Raw genomic sequence first — 27,033 nt, 5'->3', positions numbered from 1 at the left:
AGCATTCAGAATAAGCCAAAGTTGGTCAGGGAAGCATTCTGCCAGGGCAGAACCACATGAAACCCTTGCCCTGAGCTACACAAGCAGTTCAGAACTCTGCCACGAGACAGCCAACAAGCTCTGCCGATGCCAAGTGCCTGTTTCTTCACATAATAGCGCAGAGGCCTGCATTAGTGGGCTCACCTTTAGTAAAGTTCACAGATTTTACAGACTTGTCAAGGACTCGTCCTGGCCTTCTCTATGCCTCTAACACTTTCTAGTGAACTGAACAAAGGAGTTTAAATGGCTTGGATTGAATACACAAGGCTGCTGTGTTTGAACAGCCATGCCAATCCAACCCAGCTGCAAGAATTGCTTGCTGGAAAGCTTCCCCGGTCGGACGTCCTGTCAGAGGAGAGTGAAACAGGCACAGATAATTCCCACTGGCCGGACAAGCAACCAAAGTTGGGCAGAGGACATCATCTGTAGTTTCATCCACTCAAATTGAGAAATGTTGGCTCCCCTGAATTTTGCTGAACAGCTGTTCCTGAACATCTGCAGCCATGTCATCAATTTGTCATCAGCTGACTGAGTCACTGGAGGAGAGCGGCTTTGAGTGGCAGCAGCAAAGACCAATATAACGTTAATGACATCTGTGCCATCAGTGGTTCCCCAATTACCAGAGACTAGGCAGCTTTTGCTATTCTCAGGGACACCAAATCTGATGCTGGCCAGCATTGCCATATAAGAAAACAGTGTTCTGATTTTGTAACTCATAAGCATCTCCTTGAAGAACTCCATGGGTTTATACTGTAATGATGGCTAGTTGGGCTCCAAATGGCTCAGTGTTCCCTCCTCCTCACCACTGCACGCATCCCTCAGAATCCGGGGACAGCTACCCCAACAACTCCTTCAGAGTATTGTGGTAGCTGACTAGCATTCTGGGGTGTGCTTTGGTCAGAGTCTGCCAGAGAGGGAAGCTGCACTGCAAGCATGGGCGACATGTAATGGAGGCCGGGGGAGGGGCAGTGGCGGATTTGGGAGCCCCGCAAAAATCTCCCCAGCCGTGGCCCAGGTGCTGAGAAGCCACAGCGGGGGCACAGAGCTTTCCGGTTTTGGGGCCACTGGGAGGAGTGGGGCTAGGGCCTCGGGGGGAAGAGGTGGGACAGGGGAAGCTTCATCCACTGCCCATGACTGCAAGTAGCAGATCCACTGAAGAGGGAAGAGGCAGGAAAGGGGGGTGGCTGAGTTCCACAGAACAGCAGAGTCCATAGGGCCTTAACTGAGATGAATGGGGTCATTCCCATCCCCAGAGCCCTTGTTTCAGGGTGCCTGCAGATTTGGGCAGAACAACTGCATCGGTTACATTTGGTTCATGTTTCCAAGGGTCTCTGTGCAACTAAAAGGGCTAATGAGACTTTTTTTTAATTTTATTTTATTAAAGAAAGGGTCAGAAAGAGGAAAAACCCTGTAACGTGGCAATATATTAGCGTAATAGTAAATGTACAGAGTGTTCTGATGTAGGCTACCATGTAACCATTCCTTAAACACCTGAAAAGCAAGCTGTAATAGGAGACTAATGGGTCACATCAGCCATACAGCACCTAAACTGGTGCACATTAACTATGGCACAGAAACCTGTCAATCTATAGAAATGGAAAAGATCCACTGGGTTATCCAATCCATCTTCCTGAGATACAGGATTGCTGCCTTCAGTGTCTCCTCCAGCCATAGGTGCTGGAAGCAGAGATGGGGGTGGGGGGAGCTTCCACACTCCCTGGCTTGAAGTGATCCCATCATGTACAGGGTTTACAGTGTGGTCCAATGGCTCTCAGCCCCCCACTATATACATTGTTCCAGTGCCCTAGCCCTACAGATAGGGGTTAAGATCACTATTCTACAACCCAACAGACCTCACTGGTAAGCTGTATTTCTTCATATTCAGCCTAAAATTTTCCTTCCTTCCCTTCAATCTAGTATGCGTACCTCTGTCCTCTTGGATCACCTCAAACAATTTCTCTGTGGTGGTTCAAATTAGTAGACTGGAGTTGATAAACTTCCCTTACCTAATGGAGCAAAGCGGGGGGGGGGGGGGGGGGCAGGGAGGAGAACGGCACAGAGAGTGTGACAAAAGGGGATTGATGGGAACGTGGGTGTGGCATATGATGCTTTTGGGGAAAAGTAGGACTGCTTTTTGCCCTCTCATTTCAAAGGCTGTTTTTCTATCCTTAGATCAGCCTTACAGGCAACGGAGGTAGACAGGGCGACTCTACTCCCTGTGGGGGGAGTGGTCCATAACATGCAGCCATATATTGGCCTACTTGGTTATAACTTCACAAAAGAAAATACGAATAATGGAAACAAAGGCTCATATTTCCCAGTCCTCATGGCAACACCCATCTGCAGTCTCTCAGCTCCATGTCAGCAGAACAGAAACGTAAAAGGATGCCTCCTTCATATGTCAAATTTGGACATTTCACGATTTTGCTCAGTAAGCTGGAAAGAAATAACTTCTCAGTGACCATGTGTTTATCATCTCCAGTGACGTCGGGCACTAGGCTCTGAGCACCCACCCAACTGCTTCGCTGCTCTGCCATCACTGGCACAATCAGTGGCCTTTTCCTCAGAATATAAAGCTCTAACTGGTGATGTGTAAGTTGAAAGCAACCTGCAAACAGTTGGTTAATTTCTACAAAATAGTTTCATCCTTGACATCTCTCCTGGAGGCTGGTCCCCTTTCTTCTGCCAGCAGTATGAAATGCGTAATATTTATCTGGTGCCTTAATGAGAAAAATGTGACTTTCTGATATTTTAATGTTTTCCTAGATAACATCAAAAGACTTGAGAATCAATAAAGCCTTATCACCCATAGAGCATTTGATCCAATTAAACACACTGTTGTGTCTGACATCAACAGAGAGAGACTTACAACTGTCACAACTCTTAGCATATCAAATGAAAGTTAATTCCCACCTGCATTACTCTGAATTTGCAGCTTCTTGGGGATGTGAAGAATTGATATGGGGCTGGAGGGAGTATTGAGAGATCCACATTCAGCCATGGAAGTTACTGTGATTTTTGAAAAGATCAGATTTAAAAAGTGCACACAACAGCAGCAGCCTTGTTACTACAGCAAGTTTCTTAGCCTGCAAGCTCTTCCGGGCAGAGATTGTCTTTGTTGTGGGTTTGTGTTGCGGTTTAAATACAAGACAGCACAAAGCTTTAAGCAAGCAAACAGGCTGGTTTGCTAATGGACTTTTGCTTGTTAGCTTTTTATTTTTATTTTTTTGTGTGTATTATATTTTTTAATAGATAAAAGGAATATATTGGCTTTGTTTAATATTTTTATTTATTGCATTTTTTGCTTTTGGGCCTTGAGTACAGTTTTGGGAGGCTTCCCACGGTTTATGTCATTTGGGTGAGATTTCAAGGATTTCAAGATTTCCTTGAGAGGAGCTGTGTGTGCAGAGCTCCTATACAACACTTCGGGTGTGCCCTGAATGTTGCCAAGCACATGAACCTTGTATGAATTCTACAGGTTTGTAAAGTGCCTGGTGCCATGGGACCTGGCCCATGACTGGATACCTAGGCACTACAGTAATACTGACCGCAGACAGAACTCAATATCTGGATTAATTCCGTAGAGCTCGGTTTCCAATAGATCCAAGTTCTGAAACCCAAAGAACCGAGAAGCACACTGCTACTGCCACCATGTTTCTTGCAAGTCTCCCCTTTGCTACCGCCACACCGTACCCACTGTTGGGTTATCAGTGAAATTCACCACCATACAGGAAGTCAGCACAAGACTAGGGACCTCTACACAGGGCTGAATTTCACTCTTTGAGAGCATTTAATATCTGTGCTGCAGAGCGAATTTAAGTCAGATGGAGAGACGGAGACTGGCTTAAGATTCAGCTTCATAACTTCCATAGCTCTACAGCTTGGCTGCAGCACAAGACGACAGTTAATTTCCCACTTTCTTCTAATGACAGTATCATTTTCTCGGGAATGCGCCGTTATGAAGCGGAAAGGGGCTTTGGTCAGTATCTCCGAAGTCCCTTGTTTTGAATCTCTTTTGATGGACAAATACAAAAAATTAGCCACTTTCTTGCTGTCCTGACTCCAGAACTCTCAGAGGCTTGGGGAAGGATCCAAATCTGGAAAGTTACTCTCTTTGTAGGGCACCACGAGAAGCCCTTTACTGGTTAGCTATCCTAGCAATGGTAGTCAAGTCCCTCCCGGCTCAAGTGCTAGAATGCTTCAGGAGAAAACAGTTAATTCCATAATTCCTTAAATCTGAGCTGACGCAAGGGCCCCTTTAAGGAATCAGTGAAAGACAGTTACAACGTATAACCACAGCAGAGTGCGCATATGAACAGCATGTGTTTCTGTGAAATACACAAACTACTGGGTTAGCAAATTATTTCTCATTCCACACAAAGATAAAGTCTGTTTATTACATACACCAAACGCTGTTCTTAAGCATAAAAATCAGCCTCTGGAGTCAGCTCTTCATCTTCTGACAAACAGTTTGTTGTACAAATCAATTTGTATTCACAACATCTGAATAGCAGGTCCTCCATTATGCACAGTTCCCTTCAATCAAAGTTTCCATACTGTGTCCCTGACATACAAACAGTTATGGTGTTGCAAAACTCTATTCCCAACTCAAGATTCTATGTGCATGTTTACAAAGCAACGAGAGTATAATTTAATTTACAGATAGAGATACCACTTTTACGGTAAACGTTACACTTTCTAAACCATTCATTGCATAAAAGCCTGTTTATTCACATTTCTGACACACCGCACGCCGTATCATTGAATCTATGCATCCTGATCACTCCTGGCTAATCATAGGAGAATGGAGAATAACTCAGATGCTTAGCTCCAATCATCAGCATTCAAATTTCAGAGCCAGATTTCTTGGAGAAAAAACATTGCAAATAAATAACCTCAATATAAGTGTTTTGGTTTTCTTAATCTGTGTTTTGAAGGTCATTAAAATGCAACAAGCAGCCGCAGCCACTCTCCCTGTATGTTACATTTCTGATGCACACAATATATTGGTAAAGTGAGAGAATATCATTAAAGGTTAATTATGAGCAACTTAAAGGTTATTTTTGCATATCTCACCTCCTGGACAAAAGCTGCTTCTTCATTACCATACTAGAATATAAATTAAGCTGTAAAGCATTTAAAATGCCACAAAGTCGTTAATTTTATTAGCATGTTAAATACCATGAACAAATACGGAGTTTTCTTGGTCCTTCTGCAATTTTCAGACTTTCCCTGGAGAACAGCTTTTCTCTGTAAACTCGATGAGTTTCTAATACTGGGAAAGAGAAACCCTCTCCTTGGTTTTTCAAATGCTCCCATTTCTTTATTATATGTTTTAATCAGAGAGGATTAAATGCTTAAAAAGAGTCAGATCTAGTTCTAGCTGTCAAGTTTCACCATCGTTCATAATATAAGGAGAAGTCTCCTCACACTCATCTCTATCACTCTTTTCAATATCACCAGGTCAGAAACAGCCAATGTCTTATTCAGCTGAGGTCTACTGAATCCCTGATAACTAGGGCCCTACTAAATTCATAGCCATGAAAAAATGCATCACAGATGGTGAAATCGGGTCTCCCACCGTGAAATCTGGTCTTTTGTGTGCTTTTACCCTATACTATACAGATTTCATGGGGGAGATCAGCCTCTCTCAAATTGGGGGTCCTGACGCAAAAGGGAGTTGTAGGGGAGTCAAGATACTTTAGGGGGATCATGGTATTGCCACCCTTACTTCTGCACTGATTTCAGAGCTGGGTGCCCAAAGAGCGGCAGCTGTTGGCCGGGTACCCAGCTCTGAAGGTAGCGCCCTGCCAGCAGCAGTGCAGAAGTAAGGGTGGCAACGCCATCCCAGGCCATCCTTCCTTCTGCGCTGCTGCTGGCAGCGACTCTGCCTTCAGAGCTGGGCTCCCAGACAGCAGCCGCCGCGCCCCAGCTGCTCAGCTCTGCAGACAACACAGCAGCAGCGCAGAAGTAAGGGTAGCTGTATTGCAACCCCCCACCCCTCAACCTTGTAACCCCCCCACCCCCCCACATCTCCCTTTCGGGTCAGGACCCCTACAATTACAACACCATGAAATTTCAGATTTAAACAGCTGAAATCATGAAATCTACTATTTTTAAAATCCTATGACCGTGAAAAGGACCAAAATGGACCATGAATTTGGTAGGGCCCTAGTGAGAATACACACATTATACACAGCAGCCTTTGAAATCTTGCCAAGTTCTTACCCCCATATTATTTGATCTATGTAGAATCAGAACCAGTCCAAGTTCTGAATTTCAGTTTCGCCCAAATGTAACCGTATAATTTTTTCATTGACATCTATTGATGGAAGAGCTTACCAAGCCTCAGTGAAAGCAGACACCAGTTTACTGAATAATTTATTGCTACATTTGGTCAGAGAATCTCTTTCTGATGATTCCACATTTTCTAGGGTTCTCCATTTCCAAAGGAAGGATGGGGTTGAAACTGCAGAGCTGCTTTCTACAGATAATATTGACAGGCTGTTGCGCCCATCCACACCAGCATGGTGTCTGGGCTCCGACTTGCTGCCTATGTGCAGAAGCAGACAGGGATGAAGGACATTGCTGTTGGAGTGGGCCTTTGTGGGGACTGCAAAGAAGCACAAGAACATGAGCCTCCATGGCTTGGTATCCTGGAGGATTCCAGACAAGGAGGACAGCAGGTTGGACCAAAACAGTTTTTCCCTCTTCTAAACGTAATGACCCAGCCAAGCCCATAAGTGGCTGCCTGGATTTTTTGGGACACAACCCACCCCACTTGCTCCCACTGAAGAAGTCATCAGGTAGGGGACACAACATGAGGCCCAACCCTTATGTTTTCCTCTGGGATAAAGTGTCTCTGTCTCTGCAATATTAGGAAAACAGGAGGTATAAGCTGAGGATGGGTGAAGTTAATATTCTGTTTCTGAACTGTAAACACACACTCATGAGCAGCTGTACCCATTAACTCGTATGAAAAGGAAAGTGAACTGCCTTACACAGCACTCCAGACAAAGACTAAAATATCAGCATTTGCACCAATTAAATCCCATCCTTTTAGGATACATAGATATCTTATTATCCTGCTAAGTTTTCAGGTATGGTCTATAACAATGATGCCGTTCTTCTGAGTTACTAGTTAAATATTAAATAAAACAAGCTCTCCGGTAGCACAAGCTCTCACCTGCTGTCTAGCTGAATAATTCATGGCAAACATATTTGAATGAACTGATCTGGGTCAGGCATCCTGACTGCTCTAGCAGTTCTGCTATTAGGTCATTTTAAAACAAAAGAGATGAGCTGCTGAAAGGATTAATTATTGGCTTTTCAACTCTTCTGGACCACGGTGGCTAAAAATCATTACAAATCAATGGCTATTAAACCATCTCAGTACAGTTTATCCTCTTCAAGGGAAAAAAAGCTGGAAATACAAAGAACAATATGAAAAAAGGGTCAAGATCTTAAAAGTATAAGATGAGCAGTGCCGTATTAAGCAGGGATGGTGTCAAGCACTATCACAAGTTCAAAAGAAGTTGACTGCACACATTTCATGAGCGACACACAAAGATATGCTGTTTGTGCAGTTTCATAAAATAAAAACAAATTCTAGCAGCACAAGCAGAAAAGCAGATTTTACAGCTTATGTAGGTGGGTGGGGCAAGAACTGATTTGAGGAAAGGCTGACAACCCCAACCCCTTTTACACATGCTAGGTGTAGGAGAGAATACGGCTCTTTATAGCCCTAGCTAACGTATTTAAGAGGCTTTAGCTATTTTCCAACAATATTTTGATGAGCAATAACCAGAGCAGGACTTTGGATGCAAAGCTACACATTTTAACCTCTCTGTTTCCTTCTCACCCCTTCCTAGATATCTCACCTCTATGCCACCCTTACAAAACCACACATGCTAAATTGCTTGTACAATGAACTATATTTTCTTGCTGCTTAGGAAAGTCACTAAGGGGAAAAACCACCCATGTTGTAAAAGATACAAAAAGAAAGGACTCCGTGCAATGCAGCAAATGAAGAGTTCAGAAGCAGATTTTCCCAGCAACTGCTGGAGAGTGAGAAACTCACAATCGGCATCTCTGCCCATGTGGAGAAGAACCACTCATTAAGAGTAAGAAAGAGCCCTCTTCTGAATAATACATTAGGTTTCACACTTCTCTTAGGATTTTTCAGAGTAGTAACACTTGCATCATTGCTGGCCACTACATATCTTTGAAGTTCTTAATAAATCAACTCAAATACCAGGCTATGTGTTTGGGGATCTCCGCTCCATGGGCAAAGTCTGGGGCCACATTATACTGCATCTCAGTATCAAACACAAAACAGCTATGTGAATGCAATGCAAAGGTGGAACTTAGAACTGATTTGGAGTTTTCCCATCAGGAAATTCACTTTCTGCACAATTTAAATTTTCTGTGGGAAAATTGCACTTCTTCCTTGGAAAATCATTTGCAGTTCATAGATACTAAGGTCAGAAGGAACCATTATGATCATCTGAGTCCGACCTGCACAATGCAGGCCACAGAATCTCACCCACCCACCCCTGTGTAAAACCTCTCACCTATGTTTGACCTATTGAAGTCCTCAAATTGTGGTTTAAAGACTTCAAGGAGCAGAGAATCCTCCAGCAAGTGACCCGTGCCCCATGCTACAGAGGAAGGCGAAAAACCTCCAGGGCCTCTTCCAATCTGCCCTGGAGGAAAATTTCTTCCCGACCCCAAATATGGCGATCAGCTAATCCCTGAGCATATGGGCAAGATTCACCAGCCAGATACCCAGGGAAGAATTCTCTAAGTTCTGCAGCTCCCCCGCCCCCACTTCCCAGCATCCTGCTAAGCAGGCTGTTGGGGAGCCCAGGGAGCATATTTCACTTAGAAAACACTGAAACATCCCAGCTGGGAGCATGTTTTGGTGTTTCCAAAATATTGCAGAAATTTAGATCCAGGTAAAATTTCAAGTCTGTTTTTTTCATCCCAATTTGGGATGGAAAAATTTCCAAAAATCTCAGAAACGTTCACAGAACTGAAAAGCCATTTTCCAGCCAGCTGCAGGGGAAATAGCAAGCATTCAAATGTCAGGAAATTCCAAAAGTTGTTTCCATGATAATTGACTCAGGAGCCACCAATGCTGGCCAGTAAGTTAGTGCAGAATGCCACTGGCTTGTTATTACGTGGTCCTATGTGCCAAGAGTGCATTATACTAATGTTTTGTGGCCTATCCTGGCTGCCAACTGGTCTCTGGAATTTAAAGTGGTAATTTGGCTGCATATAGACCTGCCTACAGGGTCTGAGATCTTCCTGCCTGAGAAGCCACCTCTCACCCTCTGCCATACTGCTCCAGCTGCAATCAGTGGAAGCAGCCAAGTTAAGAGCCCCCTAATTAATAAATTGAGAGGGCCAGTGGCAGAGTGTTTTGCATGAAGGACCCTGTGCACTCTAATTGTTATGTGATTAGCTCTGCTGTGTATTGAGGTTTTCACAATAAAAACCAATTTAAAAAATAAACAATGTTAAAGTAGAAACCACACTTTTTTATTTAAAAATAATCAACTCAGCTAATTGAGAAAATTTCACCATATACCCAGTGCAATAAAATACAAGCTCTTCAGCACAGACTGAACTGGAGAGCTGTGCTTCCAAGGTAATGACCTTAACACTGTAAATTAATTCTAAAGCACAATTGTTTTCAATCTTCATTTAAAACCAACCTTAGTTAATCTTGCTTTTAATGACATAGGAAATGGAAATTCCCATAATAAAATAAGTTATGAATATTTATTATTCTATTTTTACCTGAAAATTGAATAATTCATCAATTAACTTTACGATTAATTATTCAATACAAAATTAATATACTGCAAAATTCTAACATCTTTAGAACCCCATAGCACTTTCTGATAAAAACTAACAGCAGAAATATGATGTGATTATGTAATGTGTGTATATATGGGGTATGTGGAACCACACACACACACACACACACACACGCAGCAGCCTGTCTACACTACCCGCCGCATCGGCAGGTAGTGATCAATCTATTGAGGATTGATTTATCTCGTCTACTGTAGACGCGATAAATCGATCCCTGATCGCTCTGCCGTCAACTCCGGAACTCCACCACTGCAAGAGGTGGAAGCGGAGTCGACTGGGGAGCAGTGGCCGTCGATCCCGCGCCGCGAGGACGCGAAGTAAGTGATTCTAAGTCGATCTAAGATTTGTCAACTTCAGCTACACTATTCTCGTAGCTGAAGTTGCGTATCTTAGATCGATCCCCCCCACACACACACACCCAGTGTAGACCAGGCTGGCTAAGGTTGCTTTCTTGCCTTACCTCTAAATATAGGAATGGACTTGGGAGCCAGGGACTATGTACCCTGGATAAGCCACATTCCTCCCCTGAAAATTTGGCTGCTTGTCTCCTGGGGCAACATACAGACATTTCAAAAATTCATAAACTCACAACAAAATCGTAAGTAAGGAAAGTTTAAGACACAAAATGTTCATTAAGCTAGAATGAAGGTCAAGGGAAAAAATAAGACTTCAATCAAAACCAACCTTAAACACTCAGGAAATTGAGAGATTAGGTTAGACTGAATGAAATCGGGACATTCACAGTTAGAGGACTCATCCTTAGCTCTGTCCTCAGAGCAATGCTCTGAGAAAAAGCAGAAACCCTGAGACAGCCCTATCAATCGGTATCAAAGAGCTTCATCTCTTTAGTAACCAGTAAAGCAAGAGTCCCGTCCTCTTAGTCCTGTAGCAGTTGTGCTGATTCCTGCCCTCTTTGAATATTTTTCTGTGGCTTCTACATGCTGTAATGTTATAAATTATTAGCCCTACAAATCACTTAATGAGGGCCATCGTTTCCCACTTTTCTTTGAGATTCCAACAATTATCCATGTGCCACAGGCTCAGAGCTAGCGCATCTGCAAAGAGATATCAAAGCACTTTCAGGAAGAGAGACGATGGCTAGGCAGCAACAGAGCACTAGAGATGGGCGTGCACAGAGCCAGTTAAAAGCCAATGTTCTGTCATGCACACGCAAGTTGGACAAGTACAGTCAGTATCTTCTCCACCTTCAAGACAGGTGAGGCTACAGACTGCAGGTACCTTCAAACCATTATGAAAACAAAGATGCCAAAGGAAAGATGCATCCGATGAAGTGAGCTGTAGCCCACAAAATCTCATGCTCAAATAAATTTGTTAGTCTCTAAGGTGCCACAAGTACTCCTTTTCTTTTTGCCGATACAGACTAACTCAGCTGCTCCTCTGAAACCTTACAAAGTGTGCGAAAGGAAGGAAGGTGTTCTCTGTACAGCTTTGTGCATTATATAAAAGTGTGAAATAAAAATCCAGCCCTCAACTACTTCTGAACAGTCAGAAATTATAAATTGTTCATGTGCGCATGCACGTAAGTGAGAAATGCACATTCTCCATTTCCAACATCACTTTACAAACCAGACCAGACCTTATTTAATGTATTTATTTGTTATGAACTGAGTCTTGCAAACTTTGTGATTTATGAGGTCAGAATTTATCAATAGGAAACACTACACACTCTACTGTCCTTGTCTATTAAATGAAAAGCTATGCTTGTTTTCCTAACTCAGCAGAGGGAAATTAAAATGCTAAAAATAAACCAGCAGGTAGCAAAACTAAAACTAAATTACCACAAATAGATAGTGACACTGTATGTAAATTGCTATTGATTTGTACGAGTACATTGTAACTGAACATTTTTAGTTTCAGAAATATTAATCACTGCCAAGTCTCACTGCCTAGAAATGCCAGACGCCACCTTCCTAGGCTGCGAATCTCCAACTGGGATTTCCCCCTTCCTTCTCCCCCCGGCCCTTTCATTAGTGCAGAGTACAGCTCACCACAGTGCCAACAGTTTATAAGGAAATGCTTTTTTAAAAAAAAAGAAACCTCAGCTCACAGTTTTGTGAGTACCACAGCCAAAGCACAATTGTTTTGTATGATCTCTGAGCCTGCCCTCCCTCCACACTCCCAGTCACGTCCCAATATCAGAACGTCTTTCAGGTGGTAGTAATGAAAATAAGACTTGAAATGGCAAGATGCCACACAAAGAGGGCAAAGAAAGATTGGAGGGGCAATTTTCCAACTTGCAGGGCCTTAACGGAACACTCAGCTCCCAAAGGAACGTTCACATCGGTACTTCAGCAAGTAACTGGCTGTTGTAGGTGCCTGAAATGTTCATTTAAGTGTCCATATACGGGACATTCACATCTTCTAAAGATGCTTAGATTGAGAAATCAGGGATTGTCTGTCTGGAATTGTGCCTCAATCAAGCAGTTTGGTGTCTACTATTTCTTTGCAATCCAGCTGTATGATCCATGGCTTCTTGGAAATGACCGTGCTCTCTGGGCTTGCCAACAAGGGGGTGAAGCAACATCTAGGAGCTAATGAGTGAAATCTCCACTCAGGACCAGGACTGTGTGGCGCTGAAACTACAACACAAGAATGCAAATCCCACTATAGCCATTTCCTTCAGGATTATCAGAGTCTCAGCAAGGGAAAACCTCAACACGATAGTCAGCAGAGCTAGCAAAAGGAAGTGCCTTTAATTCAGGCTGTTCATCCAAGACCCCTCCTTTCTAGCCTTCAGTCGTTAGGCTTCTACATGCTAGGAACTTAAATATCTAGAGAGACACAGAAAGAGGCAGATTGTTTCCAGAGGAAGGAGTGCCCCTCTTAAATTCCCAAACAATGTCTTTGTTCATAGAAAACACACCAAGGTGCAATGATAAGGCATGCATGGCCAATGAGGAAGAAAAGTAGGTTTGTGTAGAATACTCGGGGGGGGGGGGGAATATTCAAAGCACAGCTATTTTACATGAACTTGTGTATACCACTGCCAAGCTCAACGAGACCTGGCGTTAGCGTTGAGTTTCAGCAGCCTGCTTATTTAAAATCATACATTCTCTCTTATGGGCTGGAGGGGCAGTGAGAAACCCAACTCCTGCAGAAGTGAAATGGCCAAGTATACACTGTATAACTGAACAGCAAACTTTGCCAGATCTTTTAAACTGGCTCTGAAATTAATTTTCGGCTTTTGCTACAATGGCGTATTCTCAGACTGCCAAAGTGATCACTTGGAATGTGGAGCCATTCAGGCAAGTTTGAGACTTTGCCAATGATTGTAGGTTTTATGTCATAAAAAGAATTTGCAAGACATATTAACAAAATACTCCAGCATTGCACTATGTAACCAGGATATGACCATATTAACTGCACAGTTTGAGGAATGTGTTTATTGAAGGGCTTCTCTACACAGGGACACTCGGGAAAATTAATCCAAATTCATTAAAAAGGTGAGAATTTAAAGTGGATTCATCAAATTGCATTAAAACCTGTGTGGACACACTCATTCAGAATTAAAGCGGCCTTAATTTGGTTAAACTAGGAAGACATTTGCAGAATCCCGGTACTAGTTGTGCTATAATGGCTGTAATTTCATTCTGTATCACCTGGTTTATCTCCGTAGCCCATTTTAGCATGCAGGCGGAATTTGCAGAAATACTCTAGGTTTCATTCCTGGCCACTGTCCATGCTGAGTTCTGGAGGTATCTAACAGAATATCTGAACACATAGATCAGCACAGGATTGGTCATTGTCTTTGAAAAATTAAGTACAGTGTTAAGAACAAAGGTTATCGGCAGTTAAAACAGGTCTACCTGAAATCATCCTCTCTGCAGTCCTCACCTGTCAGGCAGCTCTAGTTCCATCAGGAAACACTAATTTGATGGAACTTGATTTTTCTAATTTATGTGACCACAATCCAATCTAAGGTGCACTGATCTGCTAACACACACTCGTCGTTCACGGTTTCACTTAATTCACAAGAGACTGGAAACTCAGAGCGAAGGTTTCTTGAAGAATCTGTATTTTATATTGTTGTTGTGCTGAAAAGTTCATGCACATTTTCAAATCCTGGCCACATCTAGGACTTAAAAGTCCAAGATAAAGACAAATGGAGATACCTGTACTCTGAAAATCCTTTTCTTGTAAACTTAGGTCAGACTCTTCTGTTTAATCACTTTCATTGATTTTTATGTTATAAAAAAGACAAAATAAGTAGTATCAAGCAAAGACAATATGGATAACATAATGCTATGAAATGTAGCATAAAAGAGATAAATAACCCTGCATCAAAGCACAAATGTAGAAGGTAAAATCTGTATTCATCAGTTACAGGAAGAGACACGATTTAATTCTCAATAATCAAACTGCAGTCCTTATAGAGAAACTGGGATCTAGTGGATTGAACAGCTAACTCCAGTGCACGGAGCCTGGGTCTACAACTGCTGCGATTCTAATCCCAATTCTACTGATGTCCCTTTGGTTTTAGCCTGTGGTAAGTCATTTAGCCTCGCTGTGCCTCAGTTTCCTCATGTTGGAAACAAAGGTAATACTAAGAGCTGATTGGGAACTTTTGAACTACACTTTTTTTCATGGAATCATGTCAGTTCTGGGTTTAGGAAAGTTCTGTTAGGATGAAATTTTTGGTCAAAATCAGAGAGAGAAAGAGACTGTCTGAGAACAGTCAACAGCCTAGTGGTCAGGCAGATGCACATTCGAGTCACTGGTCGACATCAGAGCCAAGACTTAACTTCGGTCTCCCACATCCCAGGTGAGCACCCTGACCACGAGGCTATAAAGTCAGTCTTCTACACACTCTTCCCCTTACCTCCCCCTATCCCCCCCTCATTGGAGCTCTTCTGCTTTGTATAAATATTCATTGAACCATGGGGGAGAGAGAGACTGACTCTTATAATCTGGTCGTAGGGGCACTCACCTGGGATGTAGGAGACTCAAGTTCTTGCTCCAAATCAGGAAGAGCTACTGGTTGCAACAAACCTTTCATTGGGATGGTTTTGCAGGTGAGGCATGGGATCCCTGGTCAACAGCCGAGACTCACCCCAGAACAGCCAATAGCTCAGTATCTAGGGCACTCACCAGGGACGTGAGGGATTTGAAGCCGGTGGTGTTATGAGGATTAAAGTTTTTAAACGTGCTTTGAAAATGAAGAGCACTAGAAAAAACAGTAGTTTTAGAATGTATTGAGGGAGAAACCAAGATTGATTGTGTCTGGAAAATCCACTGTGCCACTGAATACCAGGATGCCTTTCACAATGAAAATAATAATTTTATTCCACTTCCTATGGGAATGTTTAGTAATTTTCCATGATTTGCATTTAAATCTAGAAGCATCAAAGATTTTATTAGTGCTACATTACAGTAGAACTTTATTAATTCTCACTAATGACTAGAAGATCCATTGTGGATTAGTTGGCAAATTAACAAGTAAGCAAGCAAATATGATTACAAGAAAACATCAAGGTTACTACATCACCAAATGTACTTTGTTAATTTATGTTGATACATTGTTTAGTTTTAATTAATTAGTTATAATAATCTCCAGTATGTTTATTAGCATATTTTGCAAAAATAACAAGCTCTTAGTTACACAAAACCAAATAACTACAGTGCTGTCCGACATTTAATCTTTATTGACCACGAGAAAGTCACTTTACCATGAGATTTGTGAAATTCATTGATTCATACGTTCAAAGAAACGTCTGGTGTCTCTATGACTCTTTGGAAGATTTCTCATTGCTTCTTCAGTCATTAGGATTCTGTTAATAGACATGCATAAGGCACTTTCTTACCCACAGGTTACAGAGATCGCATACAAACATTAGGACATCCGTGCTCACCATTTCTTTGTAAACACGGGAACTCAGTTGTTTTAACTTATTAATACCCTTATTATAGATAAATGCACCGAATTATTAAATGGAAAACATTAAGCCATGTTGAAACTCCAGGCATGTAGATACGGCCTGAAACCCGGAGCCACCCCCTCTTCTGCCAGCCTGTATATTAGTGCAGTAGAATTATTCCATTCAACACATTTCAGCCAGAGCAAACGCCCCACCCTGAAAGAAGTGTTAGGTTTCCGTTATAAACACGCCCTTCAGACAGCAGAGCTGTGCTACCCAGTGAAAAGGAAAGGGGAGACAAACTGGCACTGCACTTTCCTAAATCATTCACATGCACATTTCAAATTACCTCTGCACATTCCCTTGTGAACACACAGCGTTAGTTGGAGCCAACTCTGCAAAGGGTCTCATCTCTGCGATTCACAACATCCCATTATCGACCTTTCAGGATGAATAGTAGTTCGCAATTAGCTCCTGTCATGTGACATTATTGTATTGTAATGAAATATTGTCATCAATATTCAACACCCAAGAGCCTCACCCTATGATCTTGAACTCCAGCCTTCAGATACACCACTGAAGGTGACATCATGGCTAAGGACCTGCAGAGGACACCAAGTTTCTCTCTTCTGGATGCACACATGCCCCAGGCTGCAGTTTGGACTCTGCACGCCACACTTCTCATCGGGAAAATATCTGACAGAGACAACTTTTTGTGGAAAGAAAACTACTTTTGCAGAAGAGCCACTCACAGCCCCTTTCCCTATATATTTAATATTACCACATGGCTGCCTCCCACTAAAGAAACACAGCACCCAATTACTGAATCACCCTCTAGGATGCAATAAGGACTATTTGTATTATTAGACCATCAGAAAGCAGCACAGACAAGGGTCAACCCCTTCCTGAAACTCTTATACCCAACATCTCTATGAGCACCAACTTCCACGATTCATTTCATAGCGATGCCTCAGCTCACACTACATATCATTTTATTAAGAAACTCTATAAGTGTCAGTGGTGCAATTCATTTTTATTAATTTCCTAAAATGAAATTAGCAGCACCTGTAGCAGCAAACAAAGAATGGGGAATGTTCTGGTTCAGTGCTGGATCGATGTCATTATTCTTTAATACCAAGAGACCTGTTTGTATGAACTCAGCATTTAACTGCACCAATTAATTTCAATATTAAAAAAATTTCAAAATGAACTCAACAACTAATTTAAGAAGGTCCTTGAACAGCCGTTGCAACTTTCCTCCTCATGGGACATTATGCTTTCAAGTATAAATACACAGGAGCAGGATATTGTAATATTAATAGGAAAATTGCTATTTTCATGCATTGCCTTTAGCAAACTAAACAAACCCTTAAAGTCTTAAACATTTCTACAAACACATGCATATTTCTGATGTATTTAATGGTGCTGTATATATCCCCTGACTCTGCTTAATACGCTTTCTGACCACGCAACAGGCTGAGTTGGCAAAGGCTCAATGAGACATCTTTTTGCATTAATTCTATAACTTAAGCTCCCAGGTCAGAAAACAGCCTTTCCAAATGCAATCATTTTACCTATTGTTCTGAAGTCAATGAGTGGAGTCAGACAAATGGTTCACACAGCCCCAAGAAAAAGGTGGAAGCACCCAGAGACTGCAGATTAAGATGCCTGTCACTAGTGATCAAATATAGACCCCCACCCAGGCTGGAGAGGTGTGTGACACTTCACCCCAAGGGAGCACCATGTAACCCCCATATTCATCATTCATAATTGTTATATTGCAAATAAAGCATGCCATGTAAGGTACCATGGGAAAGGTTATGACCTGCTGAAACCCATTGTTCCATCTAAATATGTATATCATTAATACATATGAAGGTATGAGAATTGTGTAGTTTGATTGTCACTAAAATATGCAGTGGGTTTGGGAAGTGCCCAGATACTAGCTCCCCGAAAGACAATAGCAAGGAAAGTAACCAACGCCACGGCAGGTGTCAAAAACCATCAATAGCCATTGTCCAGCAAGGGAGCTACAATGCAATGACTCACCTGCACAAGGCCACACCAGGGGAATTGCTCAACCTGGCCTGGGTACTCAGCAATGCCCCCAGACATGCCTGGATTTGTGTTCTCCAAGCACATGGACTGAAGGTATGAAACAGAACACCAGGGCCCCACGCTTGGCCTTTTCTCCTGACCCCACCTATGCTGCAAGCAACAAGGACACTAAAGACTCCAGAGGGGACCAGCCCAGGTTTCAAGGGAGAAACCTTTGTCCTATGAACTGCAATATCCAGTGGGGTGAGAAAAACTGCTTAATCTAGATGTTGCCCAGTCTTATAGGGTTGAGAGTTTAGACTACGTGCTTATATTTTAATAACCACTCTGACTTTTTGCCCATCACTTAATCTATCTTCTGTGATCAGTAAACTTGTTTTACTGTTTATCTTTACCAGTGCGTTTGCCTGAATTGCTTGGTAAATCTGCTCAGATTTAGGCTGGTATATAGCCACTTTCCACTGATGAAGTGGTGAACCAATTAATAAACTTGCATTGCTCAAGAAAGGGTCTTGAGCAGTGCAAGACGGCATATTCCTGAGGTACAAGGCTAGGAGCTGGTGGGATTTGGCTGGTGCCTCTCTGTGAGATTCATGAGTGGCTCTGGGAGCATTCATGCAATCCAGCTGGGTGTGTGGGGCTCCACATGCATTTGTACTGAGTGATAACAGCACTGAGAGGGGTTTGTTGCTTGTCACTAGCAAAGCACTGAGAGAGACAGCCCAGGCTGGAGAGTTAAGGAGGCGCAGCGGTCCCACAGTCACAGGCTGCACCCCAGGGATCCCATCACAGTGTTCACCTAAAGTTCCTTGGCAGAAAGAACCTGAACTATCAGCCATTGTAGGAATACATTTGAGTCTGATGGAACTGAGCGCCCCACCTGTAACACCACATGTGCAACAGCACATGAAATTTCTCACCTCTCAATCCTCACACACACCCCATTTTGATAACGATTAATGAAGAACTTGTTTAATAATGTACGAGGATGTTAAGGCAGCTTGAATGCTTGAGAAGTGGGGGTGGAGAGTGTCCTAAGTTTAACAGAAGTTGGCTTCGGACTTCCCAAAGAAAGCCACCCTTCTCTGTTCTTTAACTGTTCTTCTACCATCCTCCTTTGTCTAAATCCTCCCCTCAGCTGTGAGCTATTAAACATTCGGCGAGTTAATTTGTACTATTTGTTACGGTCAATAGCCATTCTTGTATCTTACTATAATTTCTGCCCCTACTAATTACAAAGGAATATGATGCCAAACCAAGCAAACTATCAAAGATTCATCTTGTGCTGTGTCTGCTGTTACCTCTCTTTGCATTTGCATTTCTTGGGGACATACTCAATGGGAGATGGAAGAGGCACACTCTGGCTTTACAATATGCTCTTGTCTGCATTAAGCATTGTTGGGCTGCTCTCCAGGCAGTGGTTAGCACATTGAACTTCAGAGACTAGAAGTGGAAGGGCCTCACTTCCACTTACTCCGGCATCCTCCCAGGAAAAGCACCGGAGTTCCTTGTATTATCTGGAGGCAGGTCTTGCCTGAACATAGTTCATTATTCCTCCAAAAATGTGTTCTGACGCCAGTGACCCAACAGCCTAGTTGTGAACAGGTGTGAAAATGCACTGGGTTTCTCACAACTATACAGCAAGAAAAACAGAACTTCAGCACATCCTGCTGAGCTAAACCTCTTGTGACTAATAAACCCTTGCTCCATTCATTGGCAGTGAGAAAGATACTGTAATTTAGAAAAAGCAAAAATTTGGTTTTAGATAATACCCCAGAACTTTATACACTCTCCTTAAGCACAATTTCCTTTTCTTGTTTTCAGTCGCAAGTAGTGTAACTTCATGTCTCTTAACATAATAAAATGATCATCAGGATTCCACATCAGGAAAACATCTGCAGTCTTTAATTTATTGTATCAGTTCCCGGAGGGTTGCAGAAGTTAAACATTTATGGCAGTTAGAAGAATATATAACATTTACTGCTTAATAAACTGCAAACATGCCTGTTAATTTGGCTTTTTGGGATCTCCTTGCTGCCAGACACTTAACCCCAACAAGAAACATGCCAAAATACAAACAAACTTAGAGTCTGCGTTTTAAACAGGAAAAGTGCAAGGGATTTTTTTTTTTAGTTTCTAACTAACAGATTAGTGACAGTAGGGAGCATTGTCAAGATAAATAGCCTACAACCTTCACTCAACAAAGCCTTTTAAATGCATTCATCTGAAAGGATACAATTAAATGTTAAATCATCAGGTTAAAACTTTTACCTGTCAAGATTGCAGGTGGTCTGTTTTTAATCAATCTGATTTAATTCAATAAAACACTCATTAAGTCAATTAATGAGACTTCAGTGTCACAAGCTATCAAGCATGACTTGGAGTTTTCACTTTGTGCCCAATGAATTGATTACCAAGTCAAGTCATCAGTGAAAATAAATCAATGTACATTTTCACAAGCTGCAATATTAGCAATGTTACCTTGTTTTAGGGGAAGTCGTTAGCCATTCTTCATGCTTTTCAAATGTTATTAAATAAGCTGCAATTTCCTGAAAAAGAAAAATGTGCAAAAAAGAATTAACTTGCATACTAGTTTTGGAGACTTGAAAGTTTCACAGAACAGAACTTCTCTAAATCTGCTCCACCCTCAAGTAGGATACTTTCAATCCTGCCTCCGCTGCCAGATCCTTGACTTTAAATCCAGTTTGAAAAGTCTTCTTTGTACCACTTGGCGCGCTACAATGATGAAAGCCTTTGGCTGGAAAGGGCAAGTCTATAGTGAGGACCAAAATATTTCAGCCTTTAAAACAGAAAACATAGGAAAGTGCTTCCTATCCCAAATGCCATTCATTTAAAAACAAGCAGGCAACAGGTCTTCACTTAGTCACACTCAACACTCTGTGTTAGGGAGGCCTCTGCCATGGACAGAGCCATCTTTTAAATCTTTCACCCAGGCAGGAGAAGTTGGGTTTTGTCAGCTTGGATTCTAAGCCCCAAGCCCCCAAAGCCAAACTGTGTAAAGATTAAAAGGAAAAAGGAGAAATACATTAAACCGTTCCCACCACAGAGAAAGCACTGATAACTTCATCTACTGTGCAGTTCCTCCAAGCTCTGCGCTAAGTCAGAAAGGTTAAGGGCATGATGGTGAAAGCATGGGCACCTGAAGGTAAATTAAATATTTACACACACAACATCACTGCAGATAGAATTACAGATTTATTAATAATTTCCATGAACAGCCAGTGGGTGACATCACCGTAAGTCATTGCTGCCACTTGCAGGCATGATACGGCCCATTACTTCCAGATGAGAACTGATTTGCTCACAGGAAATTGGCAGAGTCTGTAAGTTAAATTAAGATGGTGCTGGTTTATGCGTTTCATAAACCTCAAATTACTACAAAAACACCAAATCAACTTCCTTAAGCCTGATAAAAAAAGCTGCTGAGTAGGAATTATGTATCAGTTTTCAATTCGAAGACTCAAAACTCCAACTCTGGGACAGTGCTGTGCAGATGTGCATTTTATGGAGAGGAAGACACTAGACCTAGCTCACAGCATCTCTTATATAGCACTGGATTAGTCACTCCCCACCTTCAGATGTGACACACCAGTCCATTCCTCTCCTGTTTTCAGAACATAGGAATTGCCATATTGGGTCAAACCAGGGGTCCATCAATGCAGGGGAAGTTGTAAGAAACCCACTAGTGGACAATTATGCAATACCCTTCCCGTAGAAGACATTTCTTCATAACCTTGTCAGTTAGTAGATGGTTCATGTCTCGGAAATAGGTTTTATCTTAGCATGCCTGATACAATTTTGGATCATCTCACTGTCTTATGAGTATCTAATACTTTTTAGAATCGTGCTTAGCTCTTGAATTCTACATCTTGTGAGTGAGTTCAACAGGCTGATTGTGTAATGTGTAAAACAATCTCCTTTTTTTATTTTTAAATCTGTTGCTCACAAAACGCAGGCTATTCTTGCCATTGGTCAGGTGACTGAGCAGGAAAGATATTAACAGGATGATTTAGGAAGGGAAGAGGAGTTTCTGGGCAGCCCGGAAGGGGGGGCAGGTTCACAGCCTCGGCCCAACAGGGGATGTTACAGACTACAGCAAGGAATGACAAATTCTGTGGGGGAATATGCTGGGCTCCACTTCATCCTTCATGACTTACAACTGTAGCATACTGGCAATAGCAACACTAGAGCGAGCATTAGAACTGCCGAGTGTGCAGACTCACTATGGGGACCTGCATGTCGCCAGAAAACCCTCCAGAAAGAGCCTGTCATGCTCTAACCCAGGACAAAAGCCTCTCCTCCAAGGTGCCACAAGTCCTCCTTTTCGCGGATACAGACTAACACGGCTGCTGCTCTGAATCCTCCACAGGTATTACTCCAGCAGAAGAGACGGCACCAGTCCCATTCATTTGGCTTTCACTCAGACAGAGCACGTCCCACCCTAAGCACATCACACCATGATGCACATTCCAGTGCCTTCCCATCATTGCCACCCCCAGCAGATAGTATAACTCCTCCTCGTATATCAGTGTCATTAAACCATCCGGAGAGCGATCCAGCCACTGTGGAACAATTCCACCCTAAAGAGGCAAGCACTCTAGAGAGACTTGTAGAAATCTAGCAATCAGTGATTGCTCCTGAGCTAAAGTAGAAGATGGCAGAAGTCCCATTTCCCACATACTGGCTGTAGCAGTCTGCTTCTCGGCATACGTCAAAATTATGTCTGAATATCTAAGACCGTCTAGACTCCTACAGACCGACAAGGTGAGTGAGGTAATATTTTTATTGGACCAATTTCTGTTGGTGAGAGAGTGTCTTTCGAGCTACTCAAAGCTCTTCGTTTGGGAAAGATACTCAGGGTGTCACAGCAAAACACAAGGTGGAACAGATTGTTTAGCATAAGTAGTTAACACACATTTCAAGAGACCATTCAAGGTCTGTTTGGAACCAGCACACCCCACATTACCGTTGTAAAAATTTCCAAGAACTTGAGAGAGAAAAACACAAACTGCTCCAATACAGGAGGTTCTGCATGAAAGCAGCTTTGCTTTAGCATTTCTTCCCCAGTGTCTCATGTCTATAGCCTCTACCTCCCACTATTTGCATTAGAACTGTTAGAATTTTCATAGAATTGTGTGCAATGTTATTTCCAATGTGCAGAATAGAAACAGGACCACTGTTGCCTACACATGATTTTACAGCAAGTCTTGCAGTATTTGGTGTGTTTCTTAAAGCCCCAGCTCCTGGAATCATGTGAACGAGAGAGAATCTTAGCATTCATTTCAAATATAAAAATAATATTTTGGCCCACATGCTTGGGTTTGGAAATACTGCAGGACACAAGTACAATCACCAAAAGAGGGAAGCTATGTCTGGCAGGGACGGTGGGGGTGCACCACCCCAGTGAGGGAGGATCCAGCCTCTCCCAGACGTGAGCTGCTGCCCAACCACCAGCAGGCATGAAGACTACCAAACATGGAACCCAGTCTGGGTTGGGACTGTAATGGACGTTAACAGAGCAGCAATGACTCAGATTAGCAGAGGGCTAGTGAGGTGGGGAAGGCACATTTCCAACAGAAGAGGGAAAAGGGCCCAGTGTTGGAATGGGGCTAACGGGGTTCGCTCTGATGAATATACTCTCCCTCAGCACAGTTTTATGGGATAGGTATAACTCATAAGGGTTAATTTTCTGATTGGGGTGGTGCAGAAGGGTGACATGACTCACCCAAGACAGAACCAAGTTTAGAATTCAGAAGATGCTTGCATCCTGTCCTGGACTCAGGCCACATCTCTCTCACAATCCCCACAATATATTTCTTATTCATACAAATTAAAGCAGTTTCCCCACACAGATTTGCAGTGCAGGATACTGCATATCCCAATGCATGAACAGCTTCAGGAGTAAGTCAGCTGCTGGACTGAGGGTCAGGAAAACTGCGTTCAGCTCCCAGCTCCAAAACTGACTTGCTGTGTCACTCTGGGCAAGTCGAAAAGGAGTACTTGTGGCACCTTAGAGACTAACCAATTTATTTGAGCATAAGCTTTCGTGAGCTACAGCTCACTTCATCGGATGCATACTGTGGAAAGTGTAGAAGATCTTTTTATACACACAAAGCATGAAAAAAATGGGTGTTTACCACTCCAAAAGGTTTTCTCTCCCCCCACCACATTCTCCTGCTGGTAATAGCTTATCTAAAGTGATCACTCTCCTTACAATGTGTATGATAATCAAGTTGGGCTATTTCCAGCACAAATCCAGGTTTTCTCCCTCCCCTTCCCCCCCCCCCACACAAACCCACTCTCCTGAAGCCGTCACCTTCAGCCCCCAACTAAAACCCCTCCAACGCATTATTAAGGATCTACAACCTATCCTGAAGGATGACCCAACCCTCTCACAAATCTTGGGAAACAGGTCAGTCCTTGCCTACAGACAGCCCCCCAACCTGAAGCAAATACTCACCAGCAACCACATACCACACAACAGAATCACTAACCCAGGAACCTATCCTTGCAACAAAGCCCGTTGCCAACTGTGCCCACATATCTATTCAGGGGACACCATCACAGGGCCTAGTAACATCAGCCACACTATCAGAGGCTCGTTCACCTGCACATCCACCAATGTGATCTATGCCATCATGTGCCAGCAATGCCCCTCTGCCATGTACATTGGTCAAAATGGACAGTCTAAACGTAAAAGCATAAATGGACACAAATCAGATGTCAAGAATTATAACATTTATAAACCAATCAGAGAACACTTCACTCTCTCTGGTCACTCGATTTCTGAACTCAAAGTGACTATCCTTCAACAAAAAGGCTTTGAAAACAGACTCCAACGAGAGACTGCTGAATTGGAATTAATTTGCAAATTGAATACAATTAACTTAGGCTTGAATAGAGACTGGGTGTGGCTAAGTCATTATGCAAGGTAACCTATTTCCCCCTTGTTTTTTCCTACCCCCTCCACGACGTTCTTGTTAAATCCTGGATTTGTGCTGGAAATGGCCCACCTTGATTATCATACACATTGTAAGGAGAGTGATCACTTTAGATAAGCTATTACCAGCAGGAGAGTGGGGTGTGGGGAGGTATTTTTTCATGCTTTGTGTGTATAAGAAGATCTTCTACACTTTCCACAGTATGCATCCGATGAAGTGAGCTGTAGCTCACGAAAGCTCATGCTCAAATAAATTGGTTAGTCTAAGGTGCCACAAGTACTCCTTTTCTTTTTGCGAATACAGACCAACACAGCTGTTACTCTGAAATCTGGGCAAGTCGTCTTTCTTCAACTGTGAATTGGGAGTAACAATGCCACATGCCTGTTTCTGAAGAGCAACGTGGACCAAAAGCGCTATCTGTGTGAGGTATTGTTATATGGAATCCCAGTCAGAGCCTCTCATTCTACAGCAGCCACTTGTTGCTTAACGCGGGTGCCCATTTCAGCTTGGTGAGATGGAAGCATGGGCATTGGCAACAGGGCAAGGAAGTCCAGCTGCCATTTTTAGCATGTCACTTGTGCTGTCAATATTCAAAGAGAAAAACAGCAGCACCCAGACAATATCTGTCCCTAATATTGACATTGCAGGACATACTCCCCTCAAAGTAACCCGCAGGATTCTCTGATGGGAAGGAGGCCAGTGCTAACAAAGTAACAAACCCAGCTCAGAACATACTTCATAGTGTCTGGGAAACCGATAGGGCTGGTGTGTAAAGTGAGCTAGAATGAACAAGGCAAAAGAACATGAAGGCAAAAACACTTTATCTTTGCATCATTTAATCTCCACGGCTTGGATTCAAATCCCAACCAGCCACATGAACATTTTTATTTTAGTTTTTTGTTATAAATTATGTCAATGCCTCTCTGCTTGCTGATTGATAGGCTGCACGGCATGAGAGACTGTTTAATTCAGCACAGAGCTGTATCCTGGGTATAACTACAGTACCGGTAAAGGCTCAAACCACTCAATTCAGGACAGGCTGCAGAAAAAGCTGCAAATGTCTTTTCAGAGATATTTTAATGATCACTGCTGTTCCTGCCAGCCTAATACAGGATGTGCTACAACAAGTTTAGAGGGATATTTTTTACTCCTGTTTCTTTAAATTATATTGGCAGCATTAGGAAAGGGACTCATGATGATTCACACAGAATGAAGACGTGACCAGCACATGCAGGTTCATAAATCCCCACTCTGATTGGAGCCAAGTTAGAAAAAGATCTAACCAAAGCACAAGAGCCAGCGACTCAGACTCTAGCAAAGGTTAGGCTGTTACCTGCCATAAATCCAACCAGCCATTAGGTGTCAAGCTGGATCTACCATAAACACACCCAAGAGAACATTTCCTTGTGGGTAAATAAGGGGAGTCTTAAAGATAGTTGCTCTGAAGTTAACAAGAACTCTCATGACTCCCTTCCTTTCTGAATGCTGCCTGCTAGGCCTTGAGGTGCCTGGCTGTCCCTGCGTCCCAAGTGACCTGTCTTCTCCTTCCATCTCCCCTCCTCAAGCTCCTGGGTCTTCGGTTCGCTGCACAGGTGCAGCATCTCCTGCTGCCCAGCGATCAGCCACACGACAGCCATGCTGCAGAACGGCACAGCCAGGCAAGTCGCTGATCACTCCCTTGGGGTGGGACAACCGCAAATAGGAACTGGCCTGGCCCTCTGCCCCGAGTCCCCAACCCGGATGGAGAGCTTCACATTCCTATGGTTAGGGGCTGCCTAGAAGTTCTCTGGACTCACATCAGGGCGTGACTCGGTACAACGTTCAGCGATAGAGGACGTTACATGGAATCTGGAGTCTCCTCCTGGCTGTGACCCAGCCAGTCGACTACTACCGGGTCTGCCTCCTACAGCCACATTCTGCTCTGCCTGCCACATGGAGAATCCACAGCTCATGCAGCCATTCTGGACTCCAAACACACTGCTGTCTTAAAAGCTGCACACTTCTGGTTCAGATCCCACGGTGTCTTCTGTCTCACCTAAGCTCCTCCTGGGGGCTACAGATTAAAAACACTTGTAGAAGGCACGACTGGTACGCTATTAAAAACAGCCTCTACAGTGATCCTTTTGATTCCCATCGTCTGGAGCTGCTTTCAATGGAAAAAAAAAGAGGGAGGCTGCCACTTACTAATTACAACTGTTCAATTTAAGAGAAGCAGC

General features: G+C 42.9%; 1 protein-coding gene across 17 annotated transcripts in view; it reads right to left on the bottom strand.

The window, feature by feature from the left end:
* The window catches only part of CAMTA1 (calmodulin binding transcription activator 1), a 950,491-nt gene that overhangs the window by 682,668 nt on the left and 240,790 nt on the right, over positions 1–27,033 (bottom strand). For all 17 annotated transcript variants that reach the window (XM_073316814.2, XM_073316813.2, XM_073316817.2 and 14 more), the window contains exon 3: positions 20,337–20,404. In XM_073316814.2, the coding sequence (XP_073172915.2) occupies positions 20,337–20,404 (68 nt within the window). The remainder of the gene's footprint in view (positions 1–20,336; positions 20,405–27,033) is intronic.

The sequence above is a fragment of the Lepidochelys kempii genome, chromosome 18, assembly GCF_965140285.1.
Source record: "Lepidochelys kempii isolate rLepKem1 chromosome 18, rLepKem1.hap1, whole genome shotgun sequence".
Classification (NCBI taxonomy): Eukaryota; Metazoa; Chordata; order Testudines; family Cheloniidae; genus Lepidochelys; species Lepidochelys kempii.
The sequence above is the reverse complement of the archived record's forward strand: the minus strand, read 5'-3'. Positions and strand labels throughout refer to the sequence as shown.